Source organism: Chironomus tepperi, unplaced genomic scaffold (genome assembly GCF_022539635.2).
Source record: "Chironomus tepperi strain 1889 unplaced genomic scaffold, CSIRO-AGI_Ctep_v1 contig_175, whole genome shotgun sequence".
Taxonomy (NCBI): domain Eukaryota; kingdom Metazoa; phylum Arthropoda; class Insecta; order Diptera; family Chironomidae; genus Chironomus; species Chironomus tepperi.
The window spans coordinates 516,925-540,064 of NW_027226297.1; the positions used below are offsets into that span (position 1 = coordinate 516,925).

The 23,140-nt window shown below is 31.3% G+C and overlaps 3 protein-coding genes across 7 annotated transcripts in view; 2 read left to right on the top strand and 1 right to left on the bottom strand.

Annotated features, from left to right (window-relative positions):
- The first annotated feature begins 5,453 nt into the window (after positions 1–5,453).
- On the top strand, positions 5,454–7,756 carry LOC139089114 (prolyl 4-hydroxylase subunit alpha-1-like). Its single transcript, XM_070638550.1, has 4 exons — positions 5,454–5,668; positions 5,751–6,738; positions 6,820–6,945; positions 7,199–7,756. The coding sequence occupies exons 1-4, from the start codon at positions 5,493–5,495 to the stop codon at positions 7,472–7,474; spliced, it is 1,566 nt and encodes a 521-aa protein (XP_070494651.1). The 5' UTR covers positions 5,454–5,492; the 3' UTR covers positions 7,475–7,756.
- Positions 7,757–8,727: 971 nt separating this feature from the next.
- On the bottom strand, positions 8,728–13,217 carry LOC139089133 (coiled-coil domain-containing protein 63-like). The gene is made up of 8 exons (XM_070638572.1): positions 13,140–13,217; positions 12,761–12,922; positions 11,872–11,976; positions 10,275–10,465; positions 9,792–10,149; positions 9,527–9,677; positions 9,167–9,338; positions 8,728–8,947 (listed from the first exon to the last, which is right to left on the bottom strand). The coding sequence occupies exons 1-8, from the start codon at positions 13,215–13,217 to the stop codon at positions 8,728–8,730; spliced, it is 1,437 nt and encodes a 478-aa protein (XP_070494673.1).
- A 1,692-nt stretch (positions 13,218–14,909) lies between these two features.
- LOC139089159 (cell adhesion molecule CEACAM2-like) overlaps positions 14,910–23,140 on the top strand; it is a 45,496-nt gene continuing 37,265 nt past the window's right edge. For 2 of the 5 annotated variants that reach the window (XM_070638608.1, XM_070638607.1), the window contains exon 1: positions 14,910–15,198. The gene's annotated coding sequence lies outside the window, so the exon portion shown is untranslated. Of the gene's footprint in view, positions 15,322–23,140 lie in introns of all 5 variants that reach the window. The other 3 variants (XM_070638610.1, XM_070638611.1, XM_070638609.1) reach the window with 3 other exon arrangements.

Genomic DNA, 23,140 nt, shown 5'->3' on the forward strand with positions numbered 1-23,140 from the left:
GCAAATGAAATATAAGCAACGATGAGCTCAGAGACACTATAAATTGAGAGGCATTAAATTTCAATGATTTCACTCTCATATTATGGTTCATTCAATCAATGAATAGACTAGCTACAGTAACGAAAATAAAATGTAGTAAATGATATTGTCAATTTGAAGGGAAAATTATGACGCATTTCCATCAAAAATTTGACGAAAAAATTCTAACGGTCATTTTGAATTTGAATTTTTTTTGTCAAATTTGGAGGAGCTAACTTCAAGTTGATCACTTTAAAATTCAAATTGTGGCTAGGTACCTACGTTGTATTGATATACTCTGGGCCATGCAGCGTGCAGAGTTGGGAAATGAAAACAGAAAGCAACAATTTTTGACGAAAAATTTCAAACGGTCATTATGGATTTAAATTTTTCCTTTCGTTATATCGGTGTAGGAGCTAACTTCAAGTAGATCAATTTAGTCATTCCATACGTTCTCAATTATTATCAAAGAACCCGAAGCACAAATCTTGTAGCAACAGTCAAAAATAGACAATATGCTAAACCACCAATTCCCTAAAAGCAAAAAAGGCACCAACCGAAAAAGGTAAATGAAAATATAAGCACTATGATTCAATTACACTCATAATAAAAGCATCCAAAGTGAAAAATAAAGTGAATTTTCTCTTTTTTCAAGAGCGAAATAAGCTAAAAATTCGAATTTTCTCTATCTCTCGTATGCCGTCAGCAGAATTTGCATATCTACAAAATGCTGCTGCGTGGTTGCTTAAATGATTACATTGTTCCACCTTCCTCAATAGAATAGCAATTGTACAGGCACACAAAAAAAAAAAAATCGAGAATTTGAATTGCAAAAAAGGAAGTGATTTTATTATTTTCATTCATACACGCGATATAGCTATGATAAATTGAAGGGAATTGCAACAAAAAGAGATATAAAATTACGAATGAATGAAAAAGAGGCACAAAAATGTTAATTGAATTTCAATAAAATGTGTAAATTTTTTTCATTTAAACGAGTAAATTGAAAATAGCATTTGTTTATTGCTGGAATTAATTAAATTTTAATTCAATTTTTTCCTCACCATTCATTCATTCATTCAATCGACATCAATGAATGCTTTTCAGATTTTGATAGCGTATGAATGCGGATAATAAATAGGAGATTTTTTTTTTTCAACTCCATTTCTGGCATCAATGTATATTAATTTGAGCACCTTCTGATATTATCCTTTACTAATTGAGAATAATTAAATTATTTGGTTTAACTGAATTATAGTGCAATTCAAATGTTAAGTGGACGTTTATCTTTGCCTCGTTCATTAATTATGCTTTTATTTTGTGCATACTTACTAAATTTTAAAAACAGAAGTGCATTGAAAAATCATGCTTTCTTTAATAATAACTTAAACTTTGTATGATCATCTGCAAGTGCCAAAGAGAAACTCGAGACCAATCAAATTAGTCATACATAAGATTCTGATACGCTCAATAGGGCTATATGGCTCAGAGTCATGGAATATGATGGCTGCTAACAAGCATGCAGTTAGTGTCTTTGAGAACAAGATCCTAAATAACATCCATGGACCTAAGACGAAAGAGAACTTTTACAAATGTAGGAGATATGCAGAGAACTATATGCTATAGATCAAATATATCAAATAGGCTGACTTTGTAAAACTAATTAAAGTGCACAGGCATCGATGGGTTGAACATGTTATTCCACCACTGAAGAAGATCTGAAGAAACTCCTTTAAATAAGGCCTGTTGATGACGAAAAATCACGAAAATGGCCATCAAATTCTTGGATGGAAGCTGTTGATCAAGCGATAATTGTTATTGTAATTTGGCAGGTGGAAGTCAGCGATAGAGCATAGCCTGCTTCAACCGGCATCTGAGGATAATGCTCACAATTGATCTGTAGGTCCAGTGAAGTCCTGAATCTTCTTTTAAAAATTAAATTATGTCAATGCTTCATAAAATACAACATCACGATTTAATCAAATAACAAAATATGTAGATCAACAGAATAATTCCCACGTAGGCTTATCCTTCAACTACTCAATTCAAAAATGTCAAATGGAAATTTTTAACTAACAATATTAGGGCGATTTCACTTCCTCCTACACAAGGTCACAGAAAATGCTCAAAGTCAAAAGCATCAAATATCACAAAGTTGTTTGTAACATTTGTCATTTGAATGTCATCAGTAATAATGACCTTTATGAAGTCACAGATTGTGTGAAAAAGTTACCAACAGAAAAATACTACAAGAAAATTAAGTTAGATGTTCTTCACGTCCAATGAATATGAAGAAAGAAGCCACAAGCTTTATATAAAATGACCAAGAACTGAGAAGGAAGAAAGAAAAGTTTTTCAAAAAGTATTAAAAGTTCTGAATGGAATTATTTAATGCTAAAAATAGCGTTTTAGACACCCCAGTTGTCTAGTTGACAATTGCAGGAAAATTTTAAATCCAAAAATGATTGAAACTAATTAGAACTGCAAACAAAGCATGATGAATAATGTCAACATAATTAATTAAATTAATTTATTTCATAATGGGAACCAAATTATCTCGTTAAACTTGAAAAAAACATGATTTTTAATGACATATCATGTGACATCGTGTCATCGATTATTAAGTGTGTATACACACGCGCCCGACAAGTCTAGTGTCATACAATCATGTGCAAAAATGTCTTCATTAATATGTGATTTAAATTAAATTTAATAGATAATGTTTCTGTAATGAGGCAAATGAGACAACAAATGTAGACACATGATGATTTATTCGACACCACCATCTTGTGTGCTTTGAATATACACAGCACATTGGTGACAGTTATTTGTAAAATTAATTAGTACCTCATTACAGTCACACATGTATCACGGTGGAAGGTGAAGGAAAACATGAAAGTTAAAATTTTACGATGAAATTACAATTGAATGTCTAAAAATGATCACAATTTATATTCAGTAAGCATATAATCACACCAAAAGATGACAATGGTTATGTATAATAATTTTATGGTGTGACATTCAGGTCACGATTTATGTTGTTATCACAGTGTTATGCTACGGAATATTAAAATGCGTTTTCGCACAAAAAAAAAAAAGATTTTCCTGTCTGATGTATTGCTTGCTATAAAATTTTTTCATTTCGATATTTCACGGTGAATATAAAAATATTTTTTTTTTTATTTCTGTCATGCTTAAAGGAAGTTTTCATATTTCCAACCTAAATATATTGAAAATTTAAAATCGATTTATTAATTTTAGAGAATAAAATCACAAACACACAATTTTCCGTCAGATATATAATATTATTTTTGGTTTGCTGATAGATTTTAAATTGAACGGTGAAGCTCTTGACTCGAATTTGATGCGGAAAATCGAAGATCGTATTGTCGAATATTTTCATGAATATGTGAATCCTAATTTGCGATTTGTCAGAATGCAAGCAGATAGGTGCCTCTGTGGAGGATTGACAAGGGACTTTGCTCTAAATTAGAATTGAAGATCGACGGTTTGAATCCTGACATTCTCAAATACGTTCCTTTTCATTCGATTTCTCTAATCATCTCCTTAATGAACAAGATCAAGTCAAAATCGGATCTTTGCGTAACGTTGGATTGAGGAACACAGATTAGGAACATGAAGTGTAATGAAAGAAATAAGGAATAAGAACTACAAAATTACGTTACGAATGGAATATTGATAGAACTGGATAGAACAATCCTAAAAGTATCACAATATGCCCATAGCAGATCGAAACTATAGCCTAAATTTATTCAAAACCTTGATTTTAAAATTGTATTCTTGATCCTACAAAAATTGCAAATCGAATGTATTGTTCCGAACAGTACACCCTGCTTGCTGAAGCATCGCTAAGTTGCCATATTAACAGTAAGACGTTAAATAGCTCTGACGGCACCTTGACGGCGGACTTCGACTTTTACAGCAGAATGTCCGGTCTGCCGCATTATGGCACTCGGATGTGATATTTACAGACAGTTTGGTCTACATAAACAAACATGCCTATAATTTGGCAAACAATCTTGAAGAACTCAATTGATTTTTTTAAAGTGTGCGCTAAAAAGAGGAATAACCTTATGAAATAATAAACACATTTCCATTGGCTCACAAACAACGATTCTATCCTAAATTGAAATGAAAATTTAATGCTTGAAGGCTGAATGAAAATGAAATTATGAGTCATAATAGACGTAAATTGTATTTTGATGAGGAAAGTTTGTTTATGAGAATGAAAATGAACGCACAATTTTGTTGTTGTTGTCGGCATAATATGCACGATGTACAATATTTTTACGATCAAATTAAATCAATTTGTTCAATTTTTTTTACATTAAATTAAAAATATTTATGTTGAATATTTTAGATGCACGAATTTTTGTAATCATTGCTGGATATTTTATATAAAGCATCAATGTAGCTTTCATTATGTAAAAAGTACCTTAAAAAAGTTGAATGAAATTTCAACTAGTTAAAAACAAATTGAAACTTTCTCCTCAACTTATTTTAATTGAAGAATAATTGCTCAATTTTAAATGAACAAAAATTTTTGTAATGAATTGAGTAAAAAAAAAAGCTCTAACAACAAATTAATGAGAAAATTAAACTATTATATTTATTTATATAAAACTAAAATTAACAAATTTTCCAACCACTCAACAACTTCATCATCCACTTTTACTATTTTTCAATCGTAAATGAATAACGAGAAGGAAAAACTCAGTTACTGTTTAGATGAGAGAGAAAAAAAAAAATTATGTCAAGTGTACTCATCTCATAGTCTGAAATAATTTATTCAGGTGTTCATGAACTCATCATAACAGACGGTTTGCGCTACAAATATGAACATTCTCGGAGATGAGTTAAGACTAGTAAAAAATGACTTTGGCAACAATATTTAATAGCGCAGTTATCCTCATAGTTAATGTTAGCGTTTTCACGACTATGTACTTGGGCATACTAGTGCGGCCTTGGTCGTGGCTTGCCATTAAGGTGTTTCAGAACACTCATTAATAGAGATTCAGCATGCAAAATGTAATTACTCCTAATAATCGATTAATACAGATTGTAGACATACCCAATATGCCAGCTTTATAACATGACATATCTTCTTACTTACTTCCTTGGATGGGTCGCAGGAGGGATCCATTGTCGAGTTTAGAGAACGTCTATATACAGCTATACTTCGATGGCCGTACAGATCAACTGGGATCCATGGCCTTCCTCAGATGCCGCCTAAAGCTGGTTCTATTGCCGGCTTCCGCCTGCCAATTGCCAATACCAAATGCTGCACAGAATGTAGACAGTTCTATCTTTCAATAACTTCCGCCAGTTCTGGATATTGAGAACTCTAGCGTCTTTATCAACATGACATAATTAGAACAAATCATCACTTTTCAACATACATGCACACAATCGTGCTATTAAGAGATGTAACTACACATCATAGTTAGTATAAGATGAACATTTTCGTAGTAAATTTAATTTTATTTCTTATAACAGCGATTAAATGCCAACAAGAAGAATATTTCTCATCACTTGTACAACTAGAAAAGTTGGCTGTAATAGAAAGTGAATTTATTTCAAAGCTAACAGCAATTGTTGATGAAGTGTCTGATGTGGATTATGTGAGAAAGTAAGTAAAAAAAACATTGGATGAGTGAATGTTAAGCTACTGTACGAATATTCTTTACACTTTAATTTAATAACCTTGTTAGAAAATTGGATTATTGGAAAAGTGAGCATAGAGCGTTGAAGCAAGATGTTTCAAAATACGTAGCAAATCCTTTAAATGCATTTGGTATGATTAAACGTGCAACAGCAGATATATCTCTACTTATGAAGCGCATACCGTCATCGATGGCAAATGAACTAGAACCGTACCGTATTAAAGATTCCAGTTTAACAGATGCTGTGAAAAATCTTTTACTCGTGCAACGCATTTATAAACTATCAACAAATGATATTGCACGCGGATATCTAAAAAGTCGTAGCCTTGGAGTTAGAATGACACCACATGACTTGTATATCCTGGGAAATGTTGCATCAAATATCACAAATGAAGAGTATTTTGCTAAAAAGTTTCTAGAGTTGGCATACGAAAAATACAAAGATGGCCATGATAGGCGAAATGAAATTGATGAGAAAGAACTGTTGATGAAAATTGCCAATTTATGCGAACGAATGAATGATTATAAATGCTCTGCATTTCATATAAAGCAAATTCTATTAAAGGATCCAGATAACTCTGAGGTAACAGAATATGCAATGAAGATTGTCAAATTGTTTAAAGAACATGGTGGAAGTAAAATCTCATTTGATCATCCATATGATGCAAGCTTTGAAAAGAATGGTAAATATAGTCGTAGAAAAGAATTTGAATTGTTAAGTGATGTATGTCGTGGAAAATTGACAAAAAATGTCATGGAAATGTCGAGGCTTTATTGTCGATACGTTTCATCTACTCCATTTACAATGCTTGCGCCATTCAAAGTGGAAGAGGTCAATATAGATCCCTACATTGTTATATACCTTAATGTTCTATCGAATAATGAGATTCAATCATTGAGAAACGTTACGATACGACAAACTCACCGAAATAGCAACAAAGATGATGATGAAAAATCGATTTTTGATGTCATACGAATGGTATCGCTTTATGATAACAACAATGAGCTTGCTGCTCGCATTTCACGACGAATCGAAGTAAATGAACTGAATAAGTAAATGAGAATTAAATTGATTAATGAAATGACGAACTTTGTTTTTTTTATATTCGTTTCATAGGATATGACGGGATTATCAGTTGATCCAATGGAGCCATTAAATGTTGAGAACTTTGGCGTCGGTGGACCTGTTTGGGAGTATGGGAAACAACAAAAAGGCAATAAAATGGCCATGATTCTATTTTATGTTCGTTTACATACATTTCAAATTATTCATTTTGTTTTAACGGAAGATAAAAAAAGGAGGAATTTGTAGCCACAATCATTGAACGGACTTGAAGACGAAGCAAAAAAAAAAAAAAAAGAAAAATTTATGTTATAATGAAAATTTCAAATTTTTCTTCTTTTTTGTGCTTCATAATAACTCGACATAAAACAATTTTAACCCTCTCATAAAAAATGATAAAAGAGAAATATACTTTTTTTTGTTGTTGTTGTAGATGAATGATGACCACATGGATGGATACACAGCATTTCCTTACCTAAAAGTTCGAATCATCCCACGAGAGGGTTCAGCATTATTTTGGTTTACCTTAAAAAAGTCTGGTCAAAGTGAATATGGAACAAGATTTACACAATGTCCTGTGCTGTATAAAAGTAAATGGATAGCTTTTAAACATATTTATGAGACTGGACAAGAATTTAAACGACCGTGTCCATCGTCAATGGAATTAGTACCATCAAGCATCGATGATTATGACAATGAATTTTTCTAAAATAAAAATTATTTAAAGCTTATGTCAACAACATGTTGAAACATATTCCTAACTTTAAGCTATTGAAGATACAATGTCATGATACAAATTTTCAATTCATCCCCCAATGTGACTATAAATCATGAGACTTCTGATGTTGATTATCGAATATCATCAGCTTTTGGGGAATGTAATGCACTGAATGATAACAAACGATAATGTTTCAATTAACTTGATAAATTATTCAGTAGGAAGCTTCTCGACTTCTCAATAAAATATTGATTCCATACTCCCTTGGCAAAATGTGCAGCATGTTTCATTTTTTTTTTCTCTTTCTTCTCCTTTTCATTTGTGTCTCTTGAATCACAAAATTGTACATGTTGTAATTTTAGATCCAAGAAGAAACATGAGATGCTTCTTCTAAATGCCATAAAATGTAAGAAAAAAAAAGCTCTTCATCGAAAGGATTGCTTACTGCTGACGATGTACATAAGATTAAAGTCTCACGAGTATTATATGTGCGACGAAAATTAAATTTAAAATTCACAGTTGTTTAGAAATTTCAAATTTGTTTTCAAAGAGAATTTTCTTTATTTAATTTTAAGTCTTACAAATTCTATTAAATTAATTTGTATTTTAATAGTAAATGAAAGAAAGATTTTGTGGTATTATCTACGATAAATTAATATTATTAAGCAGACTAGACAGATAAATGTGAATTAAGGAGATACACACAAAGTTCAAAGGTGCATGTAAATACATAATTAATCAGACTTAATCTCTTAGGTATATTAAAGTTGATAATCTGAATCTGGGAAAATTCAGTTGTAGATTTTACTGAGAGTTTTATACGGTGTGGTATTAACAAGGCATTTTAAGTTTGAGCGTAAGGCCTGGTGAGCCCATCCTTGTTAAACAACCTTAAGCCACGAAACGTTACAAGAATATTTTTCAATATCCCAAATTGGCAGAAATTATCGAAAGATATAGCTGTCAATAGACGTTCTTTAAACACGGCAATGGGCCTTCGTTCGTCCCAGTCAAGGAATTAAGTAACTGAGAGTTTTATCATATTTTAAATGAAATTAAGTGGTTTAAGGTTATTTTCTAAGTTTTACAATGGATATTCTATTTCAATAAAATATTTATGACTAAAACTACTTACTGTACTTCACCATAATTGCGATCTCTTGAGGCATTAAACCGTTTTAAACGGCTATATGAATAATTTAAAATTTAAATAATTAAAATTCATAAATTTTTAATAAATCCTCTTAATTCTTTGTGTTCTTCGCGGAATCTCTGACATTAAAGGCAGGAACGCGATCCTTCTTTCCAAGAATCTTTGACGAAGGCTCCACAAATTGTATGTTATTCATCATTTGAACAATTTTACGATCTATAATGCCAAGAAAGAGCTTTGCGTTGTTCAATGAAACCTTTTTCTCTTTCCCCAATAGGTAGAGGATTGGTGCTTCATCGCATCTGAGAAGTCTGTGTGAGAAGAGATTAGAGAAATAGAAAAAAAGAATGTTTTTAAAGACACGAAGATTGACGCAAACAAATGACAAATTAATTTCCATTTCATTTAACATGTGACAAGTGAAATTGTGTGTGCGAAAGTTTATAACTGAAGCGGAAACTTAACAGTCCATGAAATGAAAATCCTAAAAATCTACAAATACAGAATTTTTTTTTTGTCTATTAAATTACTTGTAAAGTCTCTCGACGGCCCTCAATATTTCTTGTAATCTAGCCTCACACTCATTTTTGTAGTTGTTAGCATCGTCAGCAGATTTCTTTTGTTTCAATAGTTCGTCCTTTAACACATCGATGTTATCATCCTGCGAATGCTTTTTCATCTCTTGCAAATCTTTGTGCTCGTCTTTAGACATGTGAGAGGGTGGAGTAAGAAAAGATATTTGAAATTGAATTGAAATTGTTGATATAGACAAAAAATAAAGGAACTTTTTTTTCTGGAGAATTGAATTAGAAAGCATTGGAAAAAATGTAAGGAAGATAAAAGAAAGTTGACTAATTGATGAAAGCTTTTAATTAATTGAATTTAATTACCGATGCTATCTTGCAACTGTTGCACAGTCTCATTCAATTGCTCGATTTCGTGACTCAATTCATTGACATAATTGAACAATGCATAATTTTCCTCTTCTTCCTTAATGAACTTTGAAATGATTTTATCTACGTCTTTCTCGCCAGATAGGAGCTATGTGCGCGTGTAAGTTAGGAAATAAAAAGGAACAAAAAGAGAACATTAATTCAATCTAATATGTTCCTTCAATTAAGTCAGAATAAAGAAATGTCGGATAGAATTACTCACAATAATTCGTTGAAATATTTTATCGTACTCGTTAAATTGCCTTTCCATTTCCTCAACTCGCTTCTTTTTCTTATCAGCTTCACGTTCCTCTTGTTCCGTATTCAATCGTTGTTGCCCTTTAATCGCCAAAAATTCCTGCAATTTTGCGTCGTGATCTAATTTTCGTTGTAATTCTCTCATCTCTTGAACGTGATTAGAACGATCATTTTGTCCACGTTCCTTGAGTATTTGTAGTTTTGTACATAATTCTTCACGTTGGTCAAAAGCATTTGTTGCCTGTTCAACAAGCTCCATTATGTGACGTTTACCATAATTCAATTTATTAATCATCTTTTGCCACATAATATTGAAATTTGATCTAGAAGTTTTCAACACAATATCATATAAATGAATTAAAATAATGTATGAGGTATGAATAATAAATAAAGGAATGATCAAACAATGCATCAATTTGAAAATGCCATTCATTTATTCCATTTATACCTTTCCTGTAGCATATGATCAATAATTTCTCTCAACTTTGCATTCTCTGCCATCACACTTCCGGAACGTTTCGTTATAACTTCTAGTCGATTTTCCAATTTGAAAACGCTCTTACGGCTCTCACAAATTGTTTCCTTATATAAGCTCTCGGTAATTTCATTATCTCTTACTGATGAGATCTCCTTATATAACTGTAGATATACACAATATAAACGAATATGTGATTTTCGTATATTGAAAAAAGATACAAATTGGATGAACATAAATGAATTGAGTAAAGTTTTTTCGGTACAGGAAATCGACAAATAGAATTGATACAAATTTACGAAAATAGTTTTTGCTATTATGCAAGATGCTTTTTGATTGTTTTGATGTTCTTGCTTCATTCATGTTAATGAGGAGAGAATTATTGAATGTAAATTTGGTTAAATATTTAATATACATAAATGGAATTCCAATGATAAGATTCTCTTAACATCGTCAATTAATTCCTTTTGCTGAATGCTATGCTCATCGAGTTTAGGTGTCGAAGTGATTTTCGACTTTCGGTACCTAATTAGGAAACTCAAGTCATGTCAAATTAACCATGTATAAAACACTTATCAGTTGTGCTAAATGGGTCAGAGTCATGGAATAAGGAGCAACAGACGAACATGCAATTGAGGTTTTTGGGAGGATGATCTTTTGAGTCATCTCTGGACCCAAAAGAAAGGTGATCAGTAAGTGCTTAATATAAGTGAAAGAGTAAAGAGACTGATATCATAGCTGTCGATAGAGACAGCATAACATTTGGTATTGGCAATTGGCAGGCAGAAGCCGGCGATAAAACCAGTTTTAGGCGACATCTGAGGGAGGCCATGGATCACAGTTGATCTGTACGTCCAGCGAAGTAAGTAAGTAAGATATCATAATATGAGTCAAAGCACAGAATAGTGATGAAAGAGTATCAGCTTTACGTTTGGAAGTATAATTTCTACAAACTAAGTGACAGTACAAGCAACAGAGTCAGATGGAATACATTTTGTATGCAATCTAAGCTCTACATAGAAACATGGCAACAGTAATTGTAACTAATTAATGTAACGTTGATGCATCGAACATCAATTCATCTGATACGATCAAAAGAGTTGATAATTGAGCTTTAAATACCATTTATTTTGCCCTATCCTCGGCTTCCTGAATCTTCATCCAATTCAAAATAATCCTCTACATTTTCAATACAAAATTTTCAAAAATAACCTATTATCTATTAAAAACCCATAGATAGAACATTTCAATGATGTACATCATCATCATCTATAGACAAGTAAATGGGAAGAAAATATGAGTATGTGAAAGAAAAGAGGGATAAAGGATGTTGATGTGTATGAGATTAAGAGATAAAATGAAAATGAACTCAAGAAGCTCAAATTTTTACATCATTGAAGATTTTTTTTTTCCATTTAACTTCTTTTGAACTATTATACAAGGAGAATAAGAAACTTTTTTTTCTGTGTACATAGCAAAGGCAAAAAAGGAATAAGTATAAGAAAAACTATTTCTAGCATCACATTCTCATAATAAACATTTGAAGAACGGAAAAGAAAAAAATACGAACCTTTTGAAACCGAGCTTCCAATTCCATTAAAGCGTTTTTCTTTTTCGTAAGCGCCTGAGCTGTCTTTTCCTTTTTGTCCATTAAATTTAATATTTTTATTTGTGCCTGCAATAGAGGAATGGGATGGAAATAGTGAAGTTTGTGTATGTATAAGGCACAAAAAAAAGGCCATTGAATTTGGTAGATTCTGAACGTAAAAAATAAGATGAAGCAATAAAGGCAAGTCCATTTAGATTCTTTTTGCCATATTATAAGCGTAAAGTTTTCTTTTCTTCTTACGATTGCATTTAATAATATTAATAGAATGTCTCAACGACTAGACATGACAGCGCATTTTTTTTTTCTAATCCGATTCATGTTTTTTGTATTATTTTTGGGACTTTAATCTACCTTCTAAATATTAATACTTTGGGCGGTTATAAAAAGGTTGTTTGAGTTAGGACTTATTACAGGTTTTGGAATTAAGATTCAGGTGTTTGACAAAGACATGTCAATGTCCGATCATTCCGGGTTGAGATTAATTTCTAAAGAAATGCTTTTTACCTTGATTTAATTATTAGATTTATGAAAAGATTGAAGCCTACCAAGTGTAGGCTAAAATCGGCTTACAAAGGGATTTTCGGAGCCGGCTTACATAAGCCGAGCAGTTAAGTCGGCTTATAAATCGACTTAAGCAATCCGAACTGTTAGTCGCGTTTAATCAACCTTGATATGCCTTCAATGGACAAAACAGAACCAAATTTGCTTCATTTGATCCCATAAACCCACGAAAATGAACTCGCTAAAGCCGTCTGTATTATCGTTATTGAGCGTAATAACATACACAAACTCACAAGTATATAAGTCAACCGAGAAAGAAAAAAAAAAAGAATATAACAATAGAACATACATCGGAATCTCGACGAGCATGAATGCCTTTTTGTTCGCTATCAAGTTTATATTGTAAATCGCTTTTCTCTTTATCCAATATATTCAACACTTTATTGTATTTCCTTGCCGATTTCTTCCGCAATTCAATAAAATTTAATCGTTCCGCTTCAATTGTTCGGTACTGAAAGGAAAGAAAAAATTGTAAAGAAAATTAAATCCATTTTGATGAAATTTCAAAGAATTACAAAAAAGAATTCTGATGCTGAAAGGTGCTAAAATGGAATTAAGTCTTTAAACGACTTTACTCAAAAAACTGAAGCGCTTGAAATTGAGTGAAAAATCTCATTACAAATTAATTAATGTATAATTTGCATAAATTTATTCGAGCTACTATTCACCTGCTTCAAAAGCTTTTCAACTTCCACTTCTGCTAGTGCTTCGACATCAAATTGATCTCCTCCCAAAGGATCTGCCATATTTTTATTCGGATTTAATTAATTGCAAATTTTCGAGAAAATGCTTAAATTAATCTTAAATTAACATTCGTTCCTTGTGAACGAACAAATAAAAAATATGCGGAACATTATTACGTTGCCACAACGTTGTCATGACAGTCAATCACGTGAATATTTGTTGCTAGCCTTTTATACGCGTGCATAAAATGATTGCGATGAAAAAGTGCTTTAAAAGTGCTTCTGTATTAAAATGTTTGTATTGCTTCCTCAATATGAGTTATTAATATACAATGTAATTCGCAAAACTAACGGAAGATAAAAAAAATACAAAATTTATTTTCGAGTATTTTAACATTTAATTAAAACTTTATTAAAACTGTTTACAAAACTAGAAAAACTATTTTCTATTTTAAACTACATATTCGACCGACACAAATTGAAAAGGCTCTTTCAGAGCCTGATGGATGTCACGTTGGGGCGGCTCAAACTTAAAGAACTTAAGCGGAACATTCAAATATTATGGAACATTTAAAATACTATTGTGTAAAGGGCCTCGCCATGACGCTTTGAAACAAAATCATAAAGCAGAATTTATGCTTCGCAACAAACCGTCCCTGCTCCCCCACACCCAAGCTTTTGATAATTTCAGAACGTCTCTTTAGGGGTCGTTCACTTTTAGGGAAGGAGTGTGAAGTCTGAGATTTTGTAACAGCTTAAACAAAAGAAAATTTCTGTATGGAGGTTTGGTAATAACAAGGGGAAGGGGCTCTTGACATTCTTATTGATAACTTAATAAGATAACCAGGGACGTAGCCAGAAGTTTTAAAGGAGGCGGTTAAAAAAATTTATTTTAAATTTTCTTCGGAATTTTAAGGGTTATTAAGAGATATTGCAGTCCTCCCTCTCCTACGCCCCTGAACGGCACCTTAAAGGTCCTTGACGAAGCCTTCTTCATTTAAGCCTTCTTCCTTCGGAATTTCACGGGAACGGGAATTCTGGAAACCCTACTCGGAATTGAACTCATAAAATATTTTAAAAATAATTCAATCTATATGAATCCATCCAAAAAAACCTCAATCAAATGTCAAAATTTATAATATTTTTAGATTAGGTTTTATTTCCATCGATGCGTGCAAACAGCCGGTCTTATTCTTCTTTTGCCATTCTCTATGTTCTTGATTTTGAAATGTTGTAACCTTGTAAAATTCTAAACAAATTCCTTTACACTAAAATAAATTGAGCAAAACTCGTCAAAAAAACCCAAAAATAAATTTACTGAAAGTCCTTTTTAAAATTGATTTCAACAATAATTTCCCCAAAAGTCCAACAGTCTGTAAAACAATAATAAATAGAGATATTTTTAAAGGTATTTCCTTTCCCCACAACCATTTTTTTATTCTTACAATCCATCTCCTCATTGTTTCATAAGTATTTCTGTTTATTTGGAAGTTATACAATGGAAACAGCTGATTAGTAAATCGACGATTTGTGTGAAAGGGAACCAAAAAAAATTTTCCCACAGTAAACGAGAGAGAGAAAAAGGATTTTAGACGATTTTGAACATTTTCTCTCACAGCGGCAACTTTCCATTATAATCATGATATTCCATGACTGGAAATAAGGGAGGAATATGAGATACACAAGATTCGTGTGATGTGCATTTCATCTCGACATTTTCCAGTAGTGAACTAGATTCTATTAAGATCGGTAGGATATTCGAGAGTCTCGGATTGTGAAGAAATTTTTGGTGTGTTATCATAAAACTTAATAGTAAAAGGATTTCAAATCGGTCACTTGTTAAAGGAATATATCATAGTGACGTAAAAGGTGTTTACTCGAGAAAAATAAGGAATTATAAGGATCTCAAAATCAAGAGTAATTGTGTATATACATAACATACAAAAACGATAAAGTGATTTATGTCAAATAATATTATACGTGTATATCGTAAATATATTGTGGATACTTTATATATGTGGATTAAGCGTAATTTTCATGAAGTGTACGTATGGCAAATAAATATGGAAAATTTTCAACTTAATGAATTACAAACAACTGCATTGTTAGCATAAGTACCGTCTCATATTCATACGTGTATAATCATAAAACATTAATTTTCTTAATTGTAAGGAATAATAAAAAAAAGAAAAATTTCTCACATTATTTGTTAAAGAAAATAATATTTAGTGCCTTTCTACTGATGACGATTATAATGGAGTGTGGGTAAAAATTAATTTGTTTAACTCAAGTTGTGGATGCGGTGAATGGAATCTTAATGAATATAGACTTTTGCACGTAAGATGAGAATATTATCAGTTTCTGTAAGAACATTTTTCGGATATGAAATTGGCTACGTAGCAGAAAATAATGTAGCATATGCATTCAAATGACCTTTAGAATTTGGTTGTATGGAAATCGACCCAAACGGTGACAAATTGTTGAGAATATTTCATATAAATTTGCGCCATATTTCATTCAAATTTTGAAGTGAGATCCTGAGTGAGATTTTCTTTTGTTTTTTCATATGAATGGAATCGCTCAATTTGATTGAAGATGAAATTTTTTTGTGTAAAAAATGAGATTAATATTTTAAAAATTGAACAGAATTTTATGTAAAATATATTTTTAATTAAATGTCTTAATTCAAGGCGAGTGATTAAGTGCTAAGCCACAATTGTAATAATGGGTCCAAAAAGGAATTCAGTTTATGATTGAGAATAGCAAAGCTTTCAATTGAGACGTTGAAATTTTCCAAAAATTTGAACTGACTTTGAAAAAATGTTAAGTTTGAGTCCCAAAAAGCCCTTTTCACTCATTTGCTATGCCCAACAGGAGGACTTACTCATCTACTTGGCTGGCCATACAGATCAATTGTGATCCATGGCCTCCTTTAGTTTGCGTCGGAAGCTGATTTTATCGCCGACTCCCGTCTGCCAATTTCCGATGCCAAATCCAAAAACCTGCAGGGCTTAACTTACTTAAATTTAAATAATTCATCAATTATCGTTGAATTTTTGAGAAATTCGAGTGAGAATCATTTAAAAAGTGTCATCAACCCCCATAAATCCATCTCAAATCCAACGCAAAAAACGGCGAATAAGACCCTTTTATGTCTCAATCATAGCAATAAAAGCTAAAAACAAATGTAATACCAACAATTGATGACTCTTATTCTTGACATAATCAATGACACATCAATCTTTCTTACCATCCAATGTGTTGTATGCCTTCGTCTGCCTCCCACTTTTTTTTCATTCTTGTGACTCAGTCTTGATCGTTAATGCTGACATGAAAATTTCATTTTGAGATTAATCTTCATCCAAACAATGGAAAATAATTAAATTTACATTAAATTTTGATGTCAAAGAAAACAATTTCGCTGAGGTTTTTATTCAAAGTTTTTTGATGAAAAATTTCTGATTTTTTGTATTCGGGAATTTTTATTGAATTTTTTTGTTCAATAATTGAAATTTTTAAAGCTTTTTAAAAAATAATAAAATATCCATTTTTAATGAACGGTAATAAAAATTATCTTGCTTCATTTCAACATTATGGAAATTATCAGACCATACTTTTTGAAGCCTTAAACAGAATAAAACAACACTTGAACTTTTCCATCACATTTTGAAGGTTTTCTGACCAATACACGAGCCAAGGGTATTATTTACAGTTCTTTGTAGCATTAAAATTTGCGTGGTTCTTTCCATCTGAACTTACTGAAAAATTATTGACTTTAAATGATTCACCGGTCAATTTTATCTGACCTGAATTTTTTGAATGTTTATTTTGCTCCTTTTTAAATGTTAATTAAAAGTTGCCTGATCTTCTGGAAATTTTTTTGATAAAGGTAGACATTTGAGGTTCAAGTTCATGTTTGATTATCACAGCTGTAAGAATATTTTTGATTTTTGAAAGGTTTATTTCTTGTAATTTCGAGATATTATTGATTGTAACGGTCTTTAATAAATGAAATGCTTTAATTTATAGTGTAGGAATTAGAATTTTAGATATAACGTTCATTTGAGATTTGAATAATATTTATTGTACATAGTTGAAAACCCCTTTTCATACAAGAAGTTCAATTTGTTTTGGGGCCGTTTGAACGTTCGAAGAATAAACATCATTGCGAATAATTAACGGCCCCTTTTGAATCCGAAGAATAAACATCATTGTGAATCCAGCATTGAATCCGGTTAATTAAACTTATAAATCTCTAGAATCATGCAATAACCTTCATATTGTCTAAGAATAGGCTTGTTGCAAGACAAATTAGATCATTATCTTTAAGTAAAAACAAAACAACCTAAAATAGCCAAATTGACTTTTACAAATTAACAAATTATTCTTATCGTGAATCAAATTGAATTCCCTGTGTCGATATTAACTTCATTAATTCATTATATTACCATAAAGCCAGGCAATCAAGTCACGATTTGACGATCAGTAACGTAAACAAAAACCATTAAAAAAAATCACCGCTTACAGTAATTTCATCAATTACTTCTGATAAGTAAATAATCGATGGCTCATTATATCAGCTATGTGCGTGGATGGCAAAAAATAAAATCTGTAAATTTGTTTGAACAAAAGCTTTAATTTGAAACACGATACCCACATCTAGGGAAAAATTCATGATATTTTCTTTTTCTCGTTCTCGTTTGTAGCAATATTGGCAAATTAGGCATATTTGATTACTAAAGAATGTGTTGTGTAAATAAGAAATTTTGCTTCTAGACATAATGCTAATTTTTCTTGGTTTTACATAATTTTTCAAGAAGGGTGGAAAAATAAAAAAAGTTCATTCAACGTCTATTTGTATTTCAAAGGCGTTAGTAGCTAATTTGCATAAGATCATTCAAAGTGGCTTAAAACATTCATAATTTTTTTCACAAAAAAAAAGCCAAAATTTTTTACAAATTCTACAAACATTAATTCACATAAAGGAATTTTAAAGGAAGTGGGGTTGATGGAAGAAATTTAAAGACCAGAAATTTTGCCTTTAAAATAAACAACAACAACAATGTCTAATTCAAAATTAACTTCAAAGGAATTCAAATTTTCCTCCCCACAATTTTTCCTTTTTCTAGTCACTCTCTTTGCTGTTTGCCAAGTTTTGTTTCTTTGAAAATTAAATTTTCTTTTCTCTCTCATTTTAAGGAAAAATCTACATGAAATTTTGTTGTAAGGCATTTTTCGGAAATGATATTCAAGTTTGTTTGCTCGAATAGTAAATAAAAGTTTTTTTTTTATTGTGAATATTAAAATGCCTAGTTTTGATGAGGCTTCTCAATAAGAATGAGGATTGAAATTTTTTTAATTTTTCCAAACCATAAAATGAACATCGATATTAATTTTGCTTTGGGAAAGGATCGAGACCTAGAAACAACCGGAATTTTAAAGGGGGCGGGTATAAAATTACTTGACGCTCTTAATTTTGGAATATTTTATAGAGTTCCTTAAAATATGTAAAGGCAATTTAAGTGAAATTGTTTTTAAAACTTTCTCGGAAATACTTTTGGTGTGAAAAATTCGTTTAACTTGAACTTCATAGGAATTAACAGTTTTTAGAAGCGTAGGAATGATGGCTTGATTAACAGCTTGATTCAGTTATTATTAGATTACTATAAATAACACAATGAAGAGGAGCTACATAGAATTCTCAACTAATATTCGAAATAGAGCAAGTCGGTTAATCAATCTAAAATCCGGTATCAAACTAGCAGAAATTGGTCATAGTACCAAATGTAATGCGAATCCGGCACATGACCATGGGATGGATTTTTGAATGATAACCAATTTGAACTTATTCGGATAGTCCTTTATTGCAATTTTTATTGAAAAACTTAGCCATTTAACTTTTCAGATATGAATTTTTCCTTACCTTAACTGTGCTTTGAGTAAAATTTAGCAGAAATATTGACAATATCCTTTAAAAACACAAATTCTGAGTGGTATAATACAGTGAACCACTAATATAATAATATAATCCTTTATTTAGTTAGTAAAACACAATTTTCGAGGTAAAAATGTATTTTAAATCAGCCATTACGATGATGTCAACTTAACTTCCCGTCTTACCATTAATACAGCGACGTAGCGGCGCCCAAAAGAATTCGGTGTGCTGTTTGGGATTGTTTTTACATAATATGACAAAAGGTCAAACTAATTCCAGTTTGTCCACCATAATAATAGCCAAAAATCCCACAAACTGCCACAAACATAGACAGCTAAAAATAAAGACAATAAAGCTTTTAAATTAATATTTTTTGGAATATGCGCTTCGATACAACTTGGGAATTCTCTTTTTAGAATATTCAAGATAAATGCCTTTTGTTAGGAGAGCTCGCTTCCGAGAACTCATTAAAATGCTAAATACGTTTTGTTCTCATAACGAAATGTGCATCTGTGGAATTTTCTGTATTAATGGAAATTTTCTGAAACTTTGAAGCATTTTTTTTATATTTTCAAATATGCAATTAAAAAATTTATTCTCTAAAGAATTTTACTTCGTGCTTTTTTTATTATTTTATGAATTGGAATTTTCTTTCATGAAAAATATTCTTATCAGCAGACCGAGTTCCTTTAATTAGAGACATGCTTGAATTTCAACGCTATGGATTTTATTCGATTCTTTGTAGTAGAAAATTATACAATCTATTTTAATTTATTTTAAAAACTTTAAATAGTTTTAAATTTTAAACCTTATTTTTTAAGTAAATGCAATGATTGAGGAATTTGGCATAAATAAAATTCGTGTACTCATAGAGATTAGCAAGGATAAATGGTTTACGGTTCTATTGTCAAACTTTTTTTGTCTGCAACAGCTTTATAGTTGGACAGATTAATTGTAATCCTTGACCTTCCATGCATATCGCTTGGAAAAAGCTATTTTATTCTGTCGCTTGTTAATTATCACGTGCAATACTATCTTCATTGACAGTTTTATTCGATGAATTGTTCAGCATCTCACGTGTTCTCTTGCCTTCTATAAAGTGAAACGTCACATGAATTTTTATTCATTGATAATTTTAATAAATTGAATGCTGCTACCAGGGTTTTTAAAAACAGAATTAGCTGTGTTTTGAAAATATGGATGTTACAATCCTGCGACGAATAAATAGAAAAGGATTTCAGGAACTACCCTTACTCCTGGAGCGAAATTCTTCAATTTTCTAAAGATATTCTGGACTAAATTGGCAAAACATCACTTTCCCTCACTCTCTACAAATATTTTTAAATCTACCTCTCCCAAATTAATGACAATCTCTAAAAGTTGATCCGAATGGGCAAATATACGTTAAAACTAGTCATTAACTGAATGGTAATCGAAGAGAAAACAACACGAAAGAAAATTTCTATATAGAGCAATTTTGTAGGAACTCCCTTACCCCATCAGCATTATATTTTCCCCTCGGCATCAACTTGCCTTTAACTTGTTATAATGAATTTTTGTCCACGCTAATAGAGCAAATTTTATTTGATTGTGAAAATTCAAAACTCTTAAACTTTGACTAAAAAGTGTCACAAAACCTGTGTAATTCTAAGAACAAAACGTGCTTTTATTTGAATCATAAACCTGTAAACACGTTCAAAATTCCCCGTTAAAAGAAACAATATTTGAACAGCAATAATCATTCGTCGACAACCATTAAGGTAAAATTATAAACATTATGTTCATACAGGAAAACATTATTATCAAAGTACTCAAATATTGCAAATGTATGTACATACAAAATAGACAAAGAACAATATAAATTTATTTTAACGCAACTCGTTCATGAGATTCAATGAGTTTGAATGAGTTTTTACTTTTTCTAAAGCACACGACTTTTCACATAAACTTTTTCAATTCTGTACGCCTTGAATCTCATGAAATAAATTTAAATATGTTTCAAGTATCGTAATAAAATTACACGAAAAATTTCATACGTTAAAAAAGCATATCCTGTTTCGTGTCTTCATCTTGTTACGTCAAATAAGAAAAAAAACGACGAGAGAGACACAAAAAAAAAAAAAAAAACATTTTCGTTGACAACTTTGACTGATTATTTTCAGCACACTCGGTGAAATAAATGTCAAAAAAAGAGAACAAGATGAGATAAATTAATGAAATTAACTCTTTTGCCATACTGACGTTTAATTTGATACAGTTTTAAGGTCATTTCCTCCGGTGACATGCACATCATTTTTGATATTCACTTGACAAATTGTCATGTTGGCAACAAGAAGAGTTTATCATAATTTTTTTTTATTCATTCAACGATTACGTGAATGTAAATTCCCGGATGACAGAAATGAAGGAGGCTCTGTCACGGAGATTTTTAGGCTCAAGTTAAGCTTATTGGTTAATTATTACCAAATGCAAGTCACTTAAATTAAGCATATTTGGTGTTATTAAAAGAGGTTTAGTGGAGTCTTAATAGCTCCATGGCGGAGCCTCCTTCAGTGGTATACATCGAGTAAGGTTCCTGGAAAATTTTAGTTAACGCTCAATAGAAGCCACCTCTTTTTGGCAGCCATATGGTTTGTGTTGCTTGTTGCTTGCTTGGGCATTATTCTACCATCCGGGCTTGTTTTACTAGCTTTGCAACAATCGAATGCAGGTTTTGAGATAACAATGATACATAATACGCTGGCTTGACATTCATCCAAAATTTAATTGGATGTTCTAAAAATTTGTAAAATTCTTAATAATGTTTTCTGTGAATTTATCTGATGAATATCAGTGTATTTGCTGTTATTTTCATCATCTAAATTTGGAGACAAAGAGCTATGCTTCATAGAAAGTGACCTTCGCGAGCCCTTTGCCTTGATATCACCAGACTTCTTTTAACAGCCATTCTGTAGTCATGAACAACCCCTCCCTAAATACCAAGGCATTTTTGAGTTTCATCCGGATGAAATTTCATTTGTTAGGATAAAAGATTTTATTGTTCCGAATGAAAGTGGATGAAAGACTATTGTTCTGGATGAAATTTTGCATTTGTCTCGGATGAACAAATTCGGAGTGCATTTGTCAATGACTTGCTGAATTGTGTCGACGGTTGTGCCAATATGAACTGTTTTTGCTTATTTTCAATCTAAAAATCAAAAACCCTATTGATTGGATATTAAACTAGCTTCCTCAAAGCATATCCAGCCAATTAAAGCTTACTTTCATTAGCCTTCCTTTCTCAACATCTGCTTTGTCTATTTTCAAATCTTACAAAAAATGTTACCAATATGAAATGACAATCTATGACAAAATCATGTGCCTCAATATTTCTCATAAGGCATATTGTATGAGAATCATACTTTTTCAAATCTTTCCGTATTCATACATGCTCATGTATATACATAAAGATACCTCAACTTTTCTTCATATTCATTTTCACATTTTCCTTTATTATTATCTTTTCAACATGAGCATGGATGTTTTTAAGTTGAATGTGATAAAGTCTGATGCTATGTGAGCGGAGACGATGAGAAAAAAAAAGCAATTTAATAATGATTATATGGGATTAAAATGAAAGAAAAAAAGAATGAGGAAAAGTCTATGATCGATAAGAATAATAATTTAATTTTTAAATGTGTCTGAAAGGTTTAAGCATACAAATTTGCATGAATGATGATTTATAGGTTGATAAGGGGAGATGTCTCCTGAGGGAATGTTTGGAAATTACGTAAAAACAGCAATTATAGACGTCAAATTCCCGGATCGTAACGTTTTGTAACGAAATCATCCAAAATGACATCAAAACTTGTCCCTTAAGCCTTGATGAGACATATTGATGGTAAGCCTTGATCTAAATCGTATACCAGCGTGTCACGGCATTCAGGTTGCCCACCTCTGTCTTATAAGTTACACAATCTCCGAACATTCCCCAAAAATAATGAAAATTGAACAAAATATCCAGAATAATTTGATTGCTGGGATGATTTCAGCAATAGCTTTAAAATATTCA